Raw genomic sequence first — 17,735 nt, forward strand, 5'->3', positions numbered from 1 at the left:
TTAAGTTTTCCCTGGGCCTGTTGGGTTCATCACATTACTGGCTTTTCTTTCCTTCGGTACCCAAACTGTACACTCGGCCTCCTTTAAAGCTTCCAGGGCTCACACACCTGTTCGCCGTGTCCCGGTCCCCTCTATCTCTCTTTCATGCGGATTTACCAGTTTCCCACTCAGCGTTGCTTCTTTGTTGGGGGAAGGAGGGTGGTTAGCTGCCACGCTCCTGTTATTCTTGTGTGGCGTCCCTTTCCTTCCTGGCGGCTCACAGTGGCTTTGCTGTCCCACGGCAGTGTCCCTCGCAGACCGCTTCTCCCTGTGCAGTCCCGCAGCACTGCCCCTCCCTAACATCCATTACAGTTCTTGATAGGTCTCCGCCTGTCACCAGCCACGCTCTCTGCTGAGAGTTCTCTGCACCTGGTACTTTGGGTCCTCCAGCGCCCCTCTCGCCTCCTCGTCTGTTCGCCACTTGTTCTGCTTCCTCCTGCAGACACCTGTGTCTGTTTCTGGTAATTCATCTGCCCTTTTAATCTCCCACCATACTGATTGGTCACAAGGGGATTAAACCGCTCAGTATTGGTTTGGGAGTTCCGCACTCCCCCTAGCTGCCTCTTCCTCATCCCAGTACTGCTTGAATTCTGGGACTTGAAGTCCAAATGGGGAAAATAGGTGTGTGCCTCCCTTTCTCTCCCTGCGTTGATTCCCTCCAGGCAGTCCTAACTTGCAGATCTGCCCCCGGGGGCAGAATTCAACAGCTTTGGTTTTTCCCTGGTCATCTGAGAGGAATATATCTTGGGGAAAGAAGTGAGGATGCCCTCAGATTACTCACAAAACCCTCAGATGTGCATATTCTGAACCAAATGCTGGTGGTGGCTCATGAGCTTCGGCTCTCCCTTTCACCTGGGGAAGTGGTGACTGGGGGTGGGGGTCCTGCTGTACAAGGACATTTAAATAAAGCACCTGCTTGTAACACTACCACTGCTCCTTATTCAACGGTTATCCAGACAGGACGTCTACATGCGGCCATAACATGGTATTGGCACAAAAATCAACTTATATTTCTGACGCAGAACTGTTGCATACTGTAACTCATGCAACTTAACTGTCAAGGCAACCATGGAGCCGCTGACAAAACCCTCCAATTTACGCAGATGAGTGGAAACTATGATCTGTCTATTTCCTCTGATGTCTCTACACCGCAGCCAAGGCAACAACAACCCTCTTTCTCTTCTACTAGGCATTTGATCCTAGATGAAGAGGGCAATGCCCAAAAAGCTCTCCTGGCCATGAACTATGTCCTGTCATCCTTTGTGCCGCTTTATGAAAGCATAAAATCTGAAGTGGAATCTCAAACTGTGATGCTAAATGCTACCCAGGCAAGGTTTATAAATGCGGAAAGACGAGTTGAGGGCTTATTGTCCTCCCTCTCAAGTTGGTAGAAAATCGGACTTGACATAAGCAATCAAACTGATACAGAATGCCAGTGGCACTCAAACAAGTCATTCCGTCATGCCTTCCCCAGAGGAAGGGCTCAAAGCGAAGATGGGATCTACCTTGCAAACCGCTTGAGTGCCTCAAACGACCAATGCATTTCCAGTGGGATGGACACGGAACACTGTGCAATTGAACTCTCTCATACACCCCCTGGTTATTAATGAGCCAGCGGGTCTGATGACACACAAAGCAATGCAGAAAGCAAAGCATGTGACTATGATGAGACAGAAAAAATCTAAGAACATCAAAACAAAAACTAACAACTCATCCAGGAACTTCCTTCAGAATCTCTCCATTCAGGAGTCCATGTTTAAATAAAATAATCATAGTAAACCAAAGGCCCCAGTAGAATCCCCCACAAGAATTTCTTCCTCAGACCACTCTACAGAAGAAGATTCTGTCCTAGAATGTGGAATGCCCGTCCAGTCAGCTTTAAATAACCCTATTTCTAACGGGTTAATACAGGGGTCTGTAGTACCGAGTGTACACTGGTTGGTTTGGAGAAATTTCTCCAAACCAACCAGTGTTGCTTATAATTTACCTTATCAGGCTTCTAATCAAGAGAAAGGGGCCAAATGCAAGGATTTTAAACAGGCAGGTCGGTGAACATCAGTGCAAAATGATGCAACCAGCCGTATAACTTTACTTCTCAGCAAGGTGTCTCACTTACTAGTCCTGGGAGAACGGGAGCACACTACGAGCAAGGCAAACCGCATGACGAGACAGCTGTCCCAAGGCGGCAGTTCAAGAGGAGGAGAAAAGCGGTGAGGACCAAAGGGGCGACAAGGAGAGAAGGGACCTTGCCCTTTTCGACTCAGACCCACAAAACCTCAGTGAAAGGAATCATAAGACCACGAACAGCCTGCATGTGTTGCAGCAGATGTCAACGGTACAGGGAGCCCTCTGACACTGATAATCCGACCCGGGAGAGACGCTTGCTGCCGTGGTACCGTACTTGACTCCAGAGACTAGAAAAGCCAAGTGGTTCATCGCAGCCGGTGAGTCGAAGGGAGGGCTGATAAGAAACCGAACTGTGTTGAACAAAAGATGCGAATGCAGAAAACCAGCTGAATAGGGGTCCCGCACCACGTGGGTGCTCACTTGATAAACTCTGGTTGATTCCCTATTGTTGAAACTACCAATACCAGAAGGCCCTAGGAGAGCCGCAAGGAAAAGGTCAAAGTGGTCATACAGGGGTCTAGCAAAACCCCCTGTACAGTCGAAAGTCTTTGACCAGCAAGTAATTGGAAAGCTAAGGGAGACGAATCCTGCATAGTGAGAAAGGAGAAGGAACTGTGTGGTTGGCAAGAGTGACCCCGACGGAAGGATGTCCACAGTGGATTGTTTAAAAAGACATTGACTTGTGAATGTGCAAGGAGACATTTTTGGAGGCTGACATTTGAGAAGGGTCTGAGCCCGGAAGAAGGGGATGCAGGGGTGAAAAGCCATCAACCAACGACTCGTAAATGCAGCAGGTGAAATCTTGTGAAAATGCCATAGTGAACCCGACGGAGTGAGGCTGACATTCGAGGGGGTCTGAGCCCAGAATAGGGAGATCCAGGGGTGAAAAAACATCACCCAAAGTACAGACGGTAAGGAACTTTTTGTTTTGTTATGTTTGAACCCATCAGGTCCTTGGAGGCAAGAGACTTTTTTTTGTAGAAAAGAGACTTAACCACCAAAGATCCTGATACTTCAGAACTTAACTGTAGTCTTGGGCTGGGAAAGCTCGAGAGTGTGCTACGGTCAGGAGTCCTGCTTTGTCCCGTGCTCAAAGCGTGGGGAAGGGAGACCCCTGGATATAAAATCATGACCTATCATTTGTGAACACTTCTTTCTTTCTTGTGAACACTCTCTCACACTCTTTTTGTATTTAGTTGTAAGGATTGGCAATAGTTTGTTTTTAGTATAGGCCCTTTTATTTGACAAGACGCCACTAGCACTGCCTTATTATTATTTGATGGTCGTAGCTTGCTCCCATGTTAGATATAGGTTTAGATTATGTGTTTTTCAAATCTACCTATACATTTTAATAAACACCCTTGATCACTTGTTATCACTTGTGTCTGACTTTTCTGTTGCCACCATGAGTTCCTTGCACAACACAGAATCCCTCCCTTGGGCCCCATTGACATGTTTACAACCTGCAGATCCACTCCTTGATGCAAGGACAAGCTATCCCCCCACATATGCAGCACACCCAGGGTCGGTGCTTTGACCATTAGTCTGCCCTTGGGAAGTATCGACAAATATCCCATATGTGGGTTTGCACCAAGGTTTAAGTAAACTTGCTCGCCCTTGGGAAGTACAGTCTAAGTTGCCATTCGTGGGACTTCAACAAGTTGCAAAGTCAATTTGCACCGGCACTCAGGCCCCCCACCTTGGCCAAGGCATTCATGCCTTGGACAGAAGGAGACGAGTATCGCGGTCATCCTAAATAGGGCCTCTCTCTGTGCTATATCATCTAAAGACATGGGCAGCGTGGAGTCCCTCAGTGAGCAACGTACTGATGTCGTAGTGTTGGGTTTCAAATCCATACTTGTTTATGTATGACCTTGTATTGAAAGAACATGCAGCATTCAAATATTTGGGTTTTGTCATTTCTCCGTATAGTTCCCCGGAAAAAGCTGAGCAACCATGCTAGTACAACTGACCCTCATGTCATTATGCTTCTCTGATTGCCATGGAGCGCGAGGTCCTGCATTACTTTCACCTTGCCTAGATTCTTTCCTGGAGTCCGTGTCGGTGCAGGGCTGTTATCATCCTCCTAGGCGAGGTAGGGGCAATTTGTCTCATCCACTCTGTACCTCGAATGAATATTGGGGGCATTTCAGAAATTGTTTGCAAATAGTACACGATTTTTCTTTTTGGTGCGTGTTTGCCAGCAAATTGCAGCGCTTCTACATCACGGTGCTGGACTGTGTTTTTGCCCAAGATCAGCTGCCTGTTGCACCAGGGAGCTTGATGTTGGTGTATCTTTTCTCTGAAGTGCCAGCCACCATGTGGTATTTCCATCATGGCTGCCCTGGCTTATTCACTAACTGAGCCAGTGCTTGCCACCTGCCTTCCTCCATCCTGCCTGGGCATTAGCTGCGTAGCTTCTTTTCTGGACCAATGAGGGACCGGCAGTCTTTAGCCGGCCCCCTCGTCAAAGGCCCACTTCTAAGGCCACTGTCTGCTACTGCGACGCTTCATGCTTCTACTACCACAACCTGGCCCTCCCTGGGGATGCCAGCTCACTCAGCTATGACACTGGATTACCAAGACTCTATTACTTCCCTCTCCATGGGTTAGTGCCCTCCTTCTGTTTACCCTTTCTGTTCCCTTCATGTTCCTTCACTCTCCCCTCTGCCCGTTCCAACTGTTTTCCATGTTATGCTCTCTAATGCTCTCATCCCTGGACTCCCCTCTAACTCTTACCTCATTTATTTTAAGTATGGTGCCTTAGCATTTACCATGAAGGTCAAATTCCAGCACCTCTGCCAGACAAACCCTGGCTTACTGTAACGCTCACCTGATTCCCGTAGAGGCGCCGGTCTTGACTGGGCGTATACCGTATCTTCAAAGGTGATGTGTAACACACGGGTGGCTCTTTGGGCTGGACCTCTGTGCACTGTATGTCTGGCTTGAAGGGTAAGATGTCTGCAGATAGAAAATGTGGGATTAATGAACTGGGTTATTGAATGTCTCTCTCTTCTTCCCTTTCTCTTCTCCTGTAGAACCCCAAGGTTAACGCTCTCACCTTAGGTAAGTGAACGCCGTGCTCTCCATCTGCCTCGAGGCAGGGTGCTGTAACCAGTTTCTTCACTGGATAAGGGGAGCAGGCCTCTTGACTTCAGAGGACTGCTGTCCGTCGTTTACTGCACGAACGGTAAGGTTCGAGTAATTCTAATGTCTTTAAAGTCTTTAGTAATGATGTCTCTTGTTTTGCAGGGTTCCGGCGATGGCGGATGGCGGGCTGAAGTGAGTTGAAGATGGAGCCCGTGTGATGAATAGAAGCGCCTGGAAGCACGTAAGTAAGCGCTTGTTGCCTGCTTCACGATTTGCTCGAACTGTCTTTTTATTTTGCAGGTACAAGTTCGGGGCGGCTGCAGGGTGCCGGAATACCCACTGGGTTAGATGTGGAAAGGAGTAATGGCACGTGAGTATTAAAGTTCCCCAATGTCTTTAAACGCACATTGTTTTGTCTTTCAGATGCGGGATGCAGCGCCGAAGGCCTCCGGAGCGTGCGAAGAGTTGGTAAGCTTTTGTCTTTCAGATGCCGGAATGCAGTGTGAAGACCTCCGGAGCGCACGAAGAGTAGGTAAGCCTTTGTCTTTCAGATGCCGGAATGCAGCGCGAGGCGTTGGTGACAGCCGATGGACCAGGTAAGTGAAGAGCTGTCACTGAAGACCGTAATGCTAACCTGTTCTTTCTTGTCTTTATAGGTGTTGCTGAAGACTGGATTCAGAATGGTAAGCCTTTTTCCTTAGGCCCAGGATCAGATGCAGAAGACACGATGAGCGTTCTGCTGCTGAGAATGCAGAATAACGCAAAGCAAGATTCATCCATCGGGTGTGGTTTAAATAGCCTCCTGTAGTGCTTAGGTGTCTCCTTCCACAGCCACACCTAGGTAAGAAAAGAGTTCCTGCTTTCCAGAAGAGTTCCAGTGTTCTGAATCTAGGGAGTGGCTCCTGCCCCACCCAACAGGAAAAGTAGTTCCAAACAGAAGAGGATCAGAGACTCAACTGGCAGGCAAGTAAGCAGCATGGTCTGCTGCAGGTAAGTCCACCCAAGCATTATGAGCCCGGCGCTTCCAGCGCTGGGACTGGGCATATTTATGAGCCTGGTGCCACTGGCGCCAGGACTGGGTCCAAAAGGTCCCAATTGGGACTGGTTGGCACTCGGAACCTGGGTTATGGATCTGCTTCCAAGGGAGTTGGGAAAACCCTGACCTTTTGGAAGCAGAGATCATGACACTTACATCCTCTTTGTCGTTCCTTCACCAGATCGCTGGACTCCTCATATGATCTCTGTGCTCTGTCCTGTCTCCTCCTCCTCTTCCTCCCATTAATCGTGCCACCCGCTGGGAAGTCCTCATGGATTCCTTTGACTCCTCCAGAGTCATCATTAATGTCTACCTAAATGACACTGTCATGGTGCAAGGACCGCAGGCCAATCTCCTCTTTGATAGGTGGTTCCCTCACCTCATCAACTTTCCTTCATCTCCAGCTGTCCCCTACTTTCCTCCCTTGACTACCTTGCCCTCTTTTCCTTCCTCCTCTGCCCTACCTCATGCTCCCTCCACACCTCTGCAGGGTGTACCACTGATTTGTACCCCCCGTCCCCTGGAAGGTTTTTACGGCTGGCAACCTTCATCTTGCCACTCTTAACTCTCACTCTGCTGTCAAACACTCCTGACATCTGCCACCCACCTCCTTGAAGAACTTGACCTTGATGTCCTTGGTCTTACTGAGACATGGTTCACGCCCAGCTCTGTCAGAGGCGTTGACACTCTCCCAATGGCTACAAGACCCTCTCTGCTCCCAGATCTACATATCCATTATGTGTGCGTCAGTCAAGGCTTTTGCCGCCACCTTCTGCCCCCCCCCCTTCCACCCTGGGATGACTCACACCCTGACACAGCCTTGTCCCTGCTCTGCTCTACTCTTCTATTCCTGCTACTCTTGATGCTTTTGCCCCCGTCATGAGGATCTGTTTGAAGTCCAAAGCCAAGTGCAATTCTTGGTATGACTCTGACCTAACTACACTTAAACATAGGTGTAGGGCGGCTGAGAGGAAATGGAGGGCTTCCTGTTCATCTTCTGACAAACTGGCCTGCCGCAAAGGCAATACCGACTCTCTGTCCGCACCAAGAAGGGTCCACATTCAAGCCTGTGTCTCTGCGGCATCTTACAACTTGTCCGAACTCTTTAAAATCTCTAAGGAGCTGGTGAACCCTGCTGCAGTCTCCACCCCTCCTCTTGCCTCACAGGCTCTTTGCAATGCCCTTGCCTCTCACTTTATATCTAAAACCCAGGACATCTTGTCCACCCTATCCTCTGCTCCTTCCACCTCTCCCCCCTCCTTTTCTGCTTGCTGACCCTCCTTCAGCTACCCCCCACCCTCTTTCTCCTCTTTTCTCCCCTGATGAGGTCACTAGACAAGTTCGATCTATGAAAGCCTCATCAAAATAGGTCCATCCCTGTTCTTCTAAAACCATTAAGGACACATAGATACACTCGCTCCGGCCCTTATCGACTTCTGCAACCTCTCCTTTTCCTCTGGATCTTTCCCCACCCCTCTGAAGCACTCCCTTGTGCATCCTTTCCTTAAGAAACCTACAGCTGATCCTTCTTGTCCAGCTAACTATCGCCCAATTTCCATCACTCCCTTTTTGGATAAACTCCTGGAAAAGCTGGCCATCTCTCAGCTCAACCTTCATTCTGATTCATTTGGTTCTCTACATGATCAACAATCTGGCTTCAGGGCTGCCAGAAGTATGGAAACTGCTCTCCTGAACATCCGTGAAGATCTGCTCTCCAACCTTGACTTTAACATTCCCTCTGTCCTCATCCTACTTGATCTCTCCTCTGCTTTTGACACGGTCAACCATGCTACCCTGCTCAACCATCTCTGTGACAACCTGGGTATCGCCAATCAGGCTCTGCCCTGGCTGACCTTGTTCCTCTCTGATCGACCTTGCCAGGTACAACTTGGGTCCTTCCTATCTTCTATCTCCATCTCTACATGTGGTGTTCCCCAGGGGGCTAACCTCTCGCCCTGGCTTTTCAACAAATACCTTGCAACTCTCGCATACTGCATTTCCATTTTCGGCTCTAATTTCCAGTGCTATGCTGATGATACCAAACTCATTTTCAGGCTTCCTTCAGCCACCTCCTCTCCTTCCCTCATCTCTTATTGCCTAATCGCCATTCAAAATTGGTGTGCCACCAATGATCTTTGTCTAAATGCCAACAAGACTGAGATCCTCCTCATTGGTACACCTTCACCATCCTTTCCTCTCACTCTCTGGCCGGCCTCCCATGGCCCTCCTACCACCCCTACCTGCGAGGCCAAAAACCTTAGAGTCATCTTTGACTCCACACTTTCCTTCTCTGCACACATCTCTAACATATCTAAAAAGTCAAACTTCTTACTGCACCTCCTCAGAGGTACTCTGCCTTTCCTCTCCTTCCCTCAGAAGCTCACTGTCTCCCAAGCTCTGGTTCTCTCCAGGTTGTACTACTGTAACAGCCTCTTTCTAAACCTACCTGCCTCCACTCTCCGCTCTTTACAACTAATCCACACCAGGACTGCAAGACTTGTCCTTGGTCTCATGCCCTGAGATCATATCTCTTCAGCTCCGAAATCCCTTCATTGGCTCCCAGTGGATGCAAGGATTATATTTAAAACCCTATGCATTGTCCACAAAGCTTTCTGGGGCCTGGGTCCAAAATACCTTCAACTATCCCTCTCTGTAAATACCTCCCCTATTGAGCCCTTCCTCCTCTACTTCTAACACCCTCAGGGTCAGTCGTTTTTCAAAGAAACGAGCTGGGGGTAGATCTGTCTTCGGCTGGGGCCTCCCTTTGGAACAGCCTCCCTGCCACTTTGAAACTTGAAGAAAACCATCTCCGGTTCCGGAAGCACCTCAAGACCTTCCTCTTTCACTTCTGCCTTTGCCCCTCTTCTCCCCTGCTAATCTGTTTCTCTCTCAGCACTTTGCACCTGGCCACCCTCTGTCCTTTGCACCCAGGTACCTGCTCACCCTGCCACTCTCCTGCACTGCCTCCGGGTCGCCCTTTGCACTGGGGTCTGTATCTACACCCATACAGTTCCCCACCAACTTTCTCTTCTGTACTTATCAGATATACCCTATCTGCTTAACCTAGCACTTGCCACTTGCTTGCTGCACTACCACTGTTTTATCGCCCTTATTTATTTATTTATTTTATGTTCTGTCGTCTGTTCCGCACTTTCCGCCTCTACTCGCTTCAATGCACTTTTCCCCTTTTCCCCTTCCCGTGCACTTGCGCATTCTTAGTGTCATTGGGCCTAGTAAGACTGTTTTAGTTTCTCCGCTGTTCCCCTCCTTTTTCCTGGTCACACTCTGAAACACTTGTGTATGAGCACAATATAAATAAAATATTATTTCATTTCATATGCGTAATGACAGAACAATTTCATTGCCTAGAATAATGGGAACTGGGCAAGCCAGAGAGGTTCATATATCCCCCGTTGAGAATTACAACCTTGAGAAAAATACGGATTGGTTGTGGTTGATGGGGGCGGGGGTGGTGTGCACAGTGGGCCGAGAGATGACTACCCAGAAGAGTCTTTAGTCTGACTGGGCAGTTGCGTCACTCCGCTGGAATTCTAGGGGGCATAATCACCTTTTCACCAATCCGGTTTTGGGTAAACAGTAGATTTGACATCGTATTTATTCAAGAAACATTGCTGCGTGAAAGTCCTGTTTTTTGACGGCTGTAAAACCTGCTGTCAAATTGCCAAGCAAGGCCTCTATAGTAGACCTTAAGGGTCTTATTACCCTGGTTAGATTGAGTGATAAGCTTTTGTTTCGCTAGATTTCTGGTGGTTGAGGTCAAACTGACTACATGTATTTGTTAAAGAAATATACGGCTGGTAAATATTTATTGGCACACATGTGTTTCCAAGCTAAGAAGTTTTCTTGGATCTGTGACTAACATAATCATAGATTGGTTGAGTAGTGTGGACTGTGTCAGTATTTTACTTGCAGGTGATCTGAACTCTGAATGCCCCTTGATTCATGGACAAAATATTGAACAAGGTTGTATGACCATAAAAAAGGGGTTGTCAAGAAAGAACTTAAAGGGTATGAAGTGGGCTCATGCTTTGACAGCCCTTGGGCTGCTTATGTTAAATGAGTCATTCTAAGGGTCTGGGGGTTGTGGGGTGGCGGGCAGCTTGTGGTCCGACTTGGAAAAAAGGGCCAGTGTTTCAACCCTTTATTATGTGTTTGTATATTCCATACTTTTTACTATGTTTGTATTTTCTGGTATCATCTCCACTGATTGGAGTGATCACAATATGTTAGTTTCTGTGTTTAATATGGGAGCACAATGGGAAACACTGCGATTGATGAGAAATCTTACTGTGAACCCCTCTGGTAACAAGATGGTCTGGAGGCCCTATGGTGATGTAAGGCTAGGTCGAAGGCCCTCAACATAGAAACCTCTTGGGAATGGGAATAGTACACATTTAGGGTGGATACATTTTGATTATATATAGATCAATTAATAGATTAGTTCAAGAGCTCATTATCAGTTCTAATAACTCGCCAGCTCCTGGACCCAACAAACTCAGTAATCGACTTTTGAAAGGCGAACCTTAGACCTTGGAAATTACCCTTTCCTTCCTATTTAAACACGTAGTGGCTACCAGTCCCTATCCCTAGTCTTGGAGGTTGGCACACGTGATTCCAATTTATAAAAGGGCCCCCAAAACTGTACCAACTACTCATCGCCTGATCTCCATTCTAGAGGTAGACAGCAAGATTTTTGCATCTGTCTTGCTGTCTCACCTGGAGGTCTGGGATTGTTCTTCTGGTAGAGTTAAAAACACAAACTGAATTTCGAAGGGGGCATGGTACCAGTCTGAATTGAATCATATTGCAATGCCTGCAGGAATCTATCTGGAAAGGTGGAATGGTCAAATCTTCTTAGCGTCCTTCGATCTCAAATCAGCCTCCCATCTTGTCAGCAGTGGTCGCTTGTGGTCTAAGTTGTTTAAATGGGGGATCCCTGAGGGCCTGTTGCATCTGATCAGAGGCCTGTATGATCAGTTTAGAATAAGGGTAAGGCTGGACACAGAGTGTATGCTCTATAGGGGGATACCAACTAAAAGGGGATTGAGGCAGGGGTACATTCTTGCCCTATAGCTCTTTAATCTATATTCATCAGACATCGATGAAAGTATAGAACCCCAGGCTTTTGCTTCCCCTAAATTGTATCATATAAGATTTATTTGATTAGCTTATGCTGACAACCTTTTAGTGTTCCACCAGACCCCGGTAGGACTCCAGTGCTTAATTCGGGCATTCTAATCATATTCAGAGGGGATTTGTTGATTATTAATCATTCAAAAACAAAAATACGTAAAACATACATGCAAAATTCTTTTGACTGGAAACTGGGTCAAGATAAACTTGAGGTAGTGGACAGCATGACATACCTGGGGTTCCCAGTTATTGCATACCCAAACAAGAAAATCATAAAGGATCTTCTCCTCTGCATGCTGCACGGCCTAACCATTCAGATGCATAAGATCAAGGCCAACTACTGTATGTTTTCCATTATTCCCCTCTCAAAATATTATGAGTGCAAAGTCATACCTAAACTGACATATGGTTTGGATCCTTGCAACTATGGGTTATTGATTTTTTTGGATCAGTTGGTGGGGCTTGTATTTCAAAGCGTTTTACGAATCCCTAATGCAGTGCCTACTGCAGCTATTAGGTTTAAATTGGGGTTGATATCCATGGTGGCCCGAGCTAAGGGGACGCTCATCCAGCTCTATTGTCAATTATTGACTCCTGTGGCGAACTCCCCATATGAAGAATTGGGAACTCTGGTTAAATTGGGACATAATGCTGCAGTGAATAGATTTGTGCACTACTGCCAAGAAGTATTGTCGGTTTCAGGGATTGAAGTGGACTACCTGACAAATGACCAAAGTAGGGTAAAAAAGCGACTGTATATATGTGATTGGTGTCGTACTACAGAAGAATTCCACAGTGAAGTCCCTGCGTCACTTAGTACAGGAACATAGACATCTGGGAGTTTTAGCGCTTTATCTTACGTTATGTCTGAATTCCACTGTTATGCAAGAATATATACGGTTTAGGTGGCATTTGTACTTGAGCAAGGTTCGTAGAAAGATGTTATCTAAGGTACAGACTGCTTGTAGATTTTGTAGGAACATGAACTCTAAGGAGACAGTGAAGCACTTGATCATGTACTTCCCTGTTTTACAAGGGCCTTGCATGCTATTTTTTAGACGTGTATGGCGTTATCTCACTTGTATTTTGAATCCGGAACAAATTTGGTGGGAATGTCTTGCTGATGAAACAATCCCCATGGTTTTAGCAGTTACCAGCTTTCTTAATAGTCTAAACCGGTCAGGTACTTATTAGGAATTTATTTTTGCACATAAAACATTGTACTTTTGTAGTATTATTTTTTCTTGTGAGATTTTGATGCAAATTTAAGGTTTGTGTGGGTTTTTGTTCTTTGCTTCCTTCCTTCTTCGCATTTTTATCTTCCTAATGTCTGCATGCCATTGCTTAACCAAAGTATAAATGTATTTTAATTTGGTTTATGAAATGTATATATATATTTTTGTACTTGATTATTAAGGTTGAACATGTTTTAACCAATATACAATACAAAAAAATTAAACGTGTGGGCAACATCATGTAAGTTATACCGGTATTGGGTGCCAGGCCACATGGGCAACCTCCACTCGAGGGCTTGGTCAGGCCCACAGGCGACTGTCTCATGTTCAGGCCTGTAGGCTCTCTGACCATGGCCCCTTCAGCCAGGTCACTGCCTTGTTGCGATCCGCATTTATTTACCACGCCTACTGGAAAATACAGCTCCATGATCACAGATCTAGTCAGAGTCTCCTTTATGTTTGCCTCTTTCGTCAGAGTCTTGGCTTTCTTGAATGCTCTTCCCATCCCAACTACCACCTTGGGTAAATCAGGAAATAGAAAGATCCGTGCCCCATTCCATTCCATGTCACTGTCCCTTTCGCTCTATAGCCTCTTAAAATGTTCTCTTTAGTAGATATCTTTGTAAGAACCACTTTAGTTTGCCAGCCTTTCTCTCTGTATGTCCCGGGCCCTAAAAGTAACAGTGCCAGTGATTCAGGCATTTATCTGCCGATAGGGGCCTGATAGGTCAGGCCTGCCGGTAGATCAGAGCCCCTACCGACAGACTTGTAGTCCGGAAAGCTGCCGGTATACAATATTACTGGCACCTAATTTCCACACCGGCAAACTCGTAATGACGCCCAATACCTCCAGTCCACTAGACCTCCTTTCCATAGAGACCATGCTCCTCTCCAGGTTGGTCACCTTCCAGCACAACTCAGCCAGGGAGATCTTCATGTCACTCACATCCCTGAGAAGTTTGGTGGGCACGGCTTGGTAATAGACAAAAAGATTGAATCTAAAATGCTGAATGCACATTTACTGTGCATTTTGCATAGAAGATTAGATCAAAGCCCATAATACCGAACAGGGGGCCAGGGGTTGCGACGGTCTCCCTCCCCCAGTTCAGTATTATGGGCTGCTGGGGTGTCCCCTGCATACTTTAAAGGCAGTGCAGGCGGCAAACGGTTAAAATCCCAAAAGATCAAATTACAAAATGCGGGCAAGTGGGCTCCATAATTTTGTAATTTGATCTTTTGGGATATGTTATTTTAACGTACATCCTAAACATGTCAGTGTCATGCAGAATCACCTCCATTGTTTCAGCCTCTGGGGTTGGGAGTATCTACTCAGACTTCTTGGGGACATGGTTGTTGGGTCCCAAGACTTTTTCCTTTGATATATTTCTTATTTCAGGACATCCACCGGTCCAGGCCTTTTACTCAACTCAGTTGACATATCTTTGCCCAGCAGGGGGACATAGCCTGTTATGTCAGGGCTGATGCACTCTCAGCAGGCATTCCAGAATCAATGGAACTCTCTTAAGAGAAGCACATGTTTATACACTTCTTACAATTACAGTATACTACTCTGCAGTGATCTATCATTATCTTAACTACTTTACTTGTCTTTAAGTACAGTGTTTTAGTTTGATAATCAGAAGCTTTTCTTACCTGTCAATTCCAGTTACGCCTGAATGATGAGAAATTTCAGGAGCTGCTGTCTGAAAGGGCTATACAGTTCAGAGCAATTGAGAGGCGACTTTTAACTCGCTTCAAGGACAAGACTCCTGCTCCTCTCCAGAATCTGGACACGTTGCTAGATGGAACCTACAGACAGGTCAGCATGGTTTGATTTCTTCTTGTGGTAATCTGTTACTTCAAATGAGGCTTTGAAGGATATCCAAATGGATGGGGGCCATGGGGCTATCTGGTATTGTTGAATATATTATCAATATTGTCTGCATGCAAGACTGGTCAAAGAGGTCATGATTCCAAACAACTGTGGTTTTATTGCCATTTGTTGCAGAAGGGTTCTATAATAATGACTGTAACATTATGTCCGATATCTGATTGGACAGGTGATGAGGATGTGCATGCAAACCTGTAAAGGAAGCAGCCCACCAAAGTGAAAGACACATGTGCAGGGCAAGCGCTTTCCACTCAGGCAAAGGCAGCTTAGTATGCACCCCCAGAGACATTGATAGATTCCCCCAGTCAGGAGATGCCACCAATAAGACAACCATCAGTTACAACTCTCTGATTAGGCCTATTCAGTCATTATCCATTTGTCCCCCAAATCTCTGTGCTACTTTGTCTGCTTCTGTAATTGCTTACACAATACACATTTTGGGTACTGGCTGAAGTGGGGCATGCTGTAATCCACAGGTAAATATTCTGCTGTTTCAGGAAATTGTCTAATCAAGGCCAGTATGGAATCCCTGTGGTTCTCAGGTTGTAAGTAAAGTTTCCAAATTGTTCTGGTCGTTTGGGGATACAAACATCTTTTAAAGATTAGGACTCCCTCTGCACATGCATGATTGGTGCCAAGGTATTCAGTAGGTTTTACAGACAAACGTTCATGAAACAAACATTAGCTACTGAAATGTCATTGCAAAACTGCTGATTTGGCACCTTGCCTTCCTTCTGGGTGATGCGTCAACACGCTTGATGCTGTGCTTTGATGTGTCCCAGCTCATGGGAAGAGGATGGGGCGTGGGAATTATTCAGACTGGGGCTCTTGTTCTGCAGTGTAATGCGCGGGTGCTATATGTGTCCACCATGGCTGTCGCTGCCTGCTTGGAAGGAGGCAAGATAGTTTTGCCGGTTCTGCATCGAATTACTAACATATTTGGAAGCGCTCTACTGTTCACTGCTCAGGTAGATTATGGGTTCCCTCAGCAGAGAGCACCAAAACGTCATAACTGCACATTGACTTGTGCATTGTTACCATGCATTTAATAGTTACAGAGAGCATTGGTTGCAGTTCTCACCATTGTTTTATTTTTCACCTTTGGCATTAGAGAAATAACATCTCAATTTGAAATAACATCTCAATTTGAAATAAAATCTCAATTTGAAATAAATGTCAATGATGGAAGCTTAAGGAAGTTCATCGATGCAGTATGTGGACATGCCTTTGATTGTTGCTGTGTAGTACAGATCTTTCATATGTCCCAGAGAAGATAAAGCCTTCTATCTAGATTCTGAGTTGTAGCAAAGGCCAGTCAATCTCAACAGAAGCGATAACCCATAAAAGTGTATACTCTTTGAAGGTTTTTTCCTCATTAGTAGTCTTTTGAGCAAGTTCACTGAATCACTACACCCCTAGAGGGACTGGAGAGATAATGTATCAATATGTTATGCTGATAGGTGGCAGTTGATCCTATATGTATGTACTGCTGTTATTGTCTTGTGAGATTGAATGGTGGCTCTTCTCTCTGCCCCCTATCCTTCACCTCCCCTCCTCCCCCTCATATCCATTACTGCACTTGCACACTTCGAAATTATAATTGTTCATTTATAACACGCTTAATACCTGGGACCAGTTTCTAAGTGGGAGCCCAGGATTTGAACCTATGTTGCTATGCATTGGCTTGCTTCCAAGACAAGCACGTTGCCCCTGAGCTATATGCACAGTGGTGGAGCTGCAATTGCAGCATCCTCCACAAGGAAAATGTCCGTAACCGGAGGCATCCCCCGAGTAGTATTATGTTTTAGTTGTTTTTTGCCTATAGACCCTTTATCGGCTTTAGAAATCCATTCATTTAGGTTTCTTCCTTTTTTAAGAGCATACATAGGGTTTTGCAAAGTAGAGATGTTAAATTGCAACAAATGCCAGTGTTTAGATATTGCTTTTTTGATTTTATTGTGATCAGTGTTATATGTCATGGCACATACTAGGCGCTCATTACTGGACTCAATGTTTATCTTTTTATTCAGTAAGTGTTCTCTATGTTGATATCTGGCTCTCTTTTTAGATTGTTTCAATAATTTAGAGGGGTAACCTCTTTGCTGTAGTCTACCCTGTATAATAATGGCCTGGACAGCAAAATCTTCGAGTTTTGAACAATTAAGTCTAGCCCTAAAAAATTGGCCATATGGTATATTTGATCGTAAATCTTGAGACTGAAAACTGTTGTAATGTAAAATAGTGTTTCTATCGGATATTTTCCGATCTAGATCCAGCAAAATCAGACCATTTTCTTCTTTGAATAGAACATCCAGGAATGGCATTTTCTTTTTGTTGGATTGCATGATGAAACGTAAATTAGGATTAATAACCTTAATCCACTGAAGAAAAAGGATTTTGGTCAACCACTTTGCAAGTCCTGAAGAAGACAGGCATCAGTACCCACTAACGGCCATCTAGACAGCTTACCGTTGAAACTATAGATAAGGGAAGTTTGAAAATTTTAACAGGAGGAATATGTAATTGGCTACAGTCCTCTACAAACACCTATATTTGGCATTTACTTGAATGGCGTTTTCTTGAATGTTGAATGAATCTTCTAATGTGATAAAATCTTTGTTCTCTGATAGAACTAAAAGGTGAATTTTTCACCGATTGCTTCTGCTTTTGCATTTTGCACGTGCACATTTTGCACCTGATTAAGAGTTCACCTTGTGTCTATTAGACTACTTGATATGATATATGTATAATTTTTTATAATGAAATTGGAAATACAACAAACGGTTGAATTTAGAAGCATTAAATGTTTAAAATGTGTTATATGTATGTGTTTGATTTTAAAGAAAATATACACTAATTTAATAATGAATTTGATAAATCTTTTTAGTGCGATTACCCAACACTGATCCTTTGCTCATTTCCTTCCATGTTGCCTATAGTCGTTCTTTTCTTTTAAAAATACAGGTAAAATATTTCTGTTCCGTGAGGCATCAATTCTGGTTTTTGCTAATAAGTTTGTCCCCAGATGTCCATGATGAAGGGGATTCCCACCTTATGGTTTTCATGTCCTGTCTAAATCCGGCTCGGTGGGGAAGTGGGAAGAATTTCACATCAAAATGATGCAGATCTTTGTGGTGCGCCTGTTCTCTCTTCCCCCGGGAAA

At 45.3% G+C, this 17,735-nt stretch overlaps 1 protein-coding gene across 5 annotated transcripts in view; it reads left to right on the plus strand.

The window, feature by feature from the left end:
• The window catches only part of BBS9 (Bardet-Biedl syndrome 9), a 3,505,410-nt gene that overhangs the window by 2,035,535 nt on the left and 1,452,140 nt on the right, over window positions 1-17,735 (plus strand). For all 5 annotated transcript variants that reach the window (XM_069613236.1, XM_069613237.1, XM_069613239.1 and 2 more), the window contains one exon: window positions 14,348-14,500. In XM_069613236.1, coding sequence (XP_069469337.1) covers window positions 14,348-14,500 — 153 coding nt within the window. The remainder of the gene's footprint in view (window positions 1-14,347; window positions 14,501-17,735) is intronic.

This window comes from Ambystoma mexicanum, chromosome 5p (genome assembly GCF_040938575.1).
Source record: "Ambystoma mexicanum isolate Mex_15411 chromosome 5p, UKY_AmexF1_1, whole genome shotgun sequence".
Taxonomy (NCBI): Eukaryota; Metazoa; Chordata; class Amphibia; order Caudata; family Ambystomatidae; genus Ambystoma; species Ambystoma mexicanum.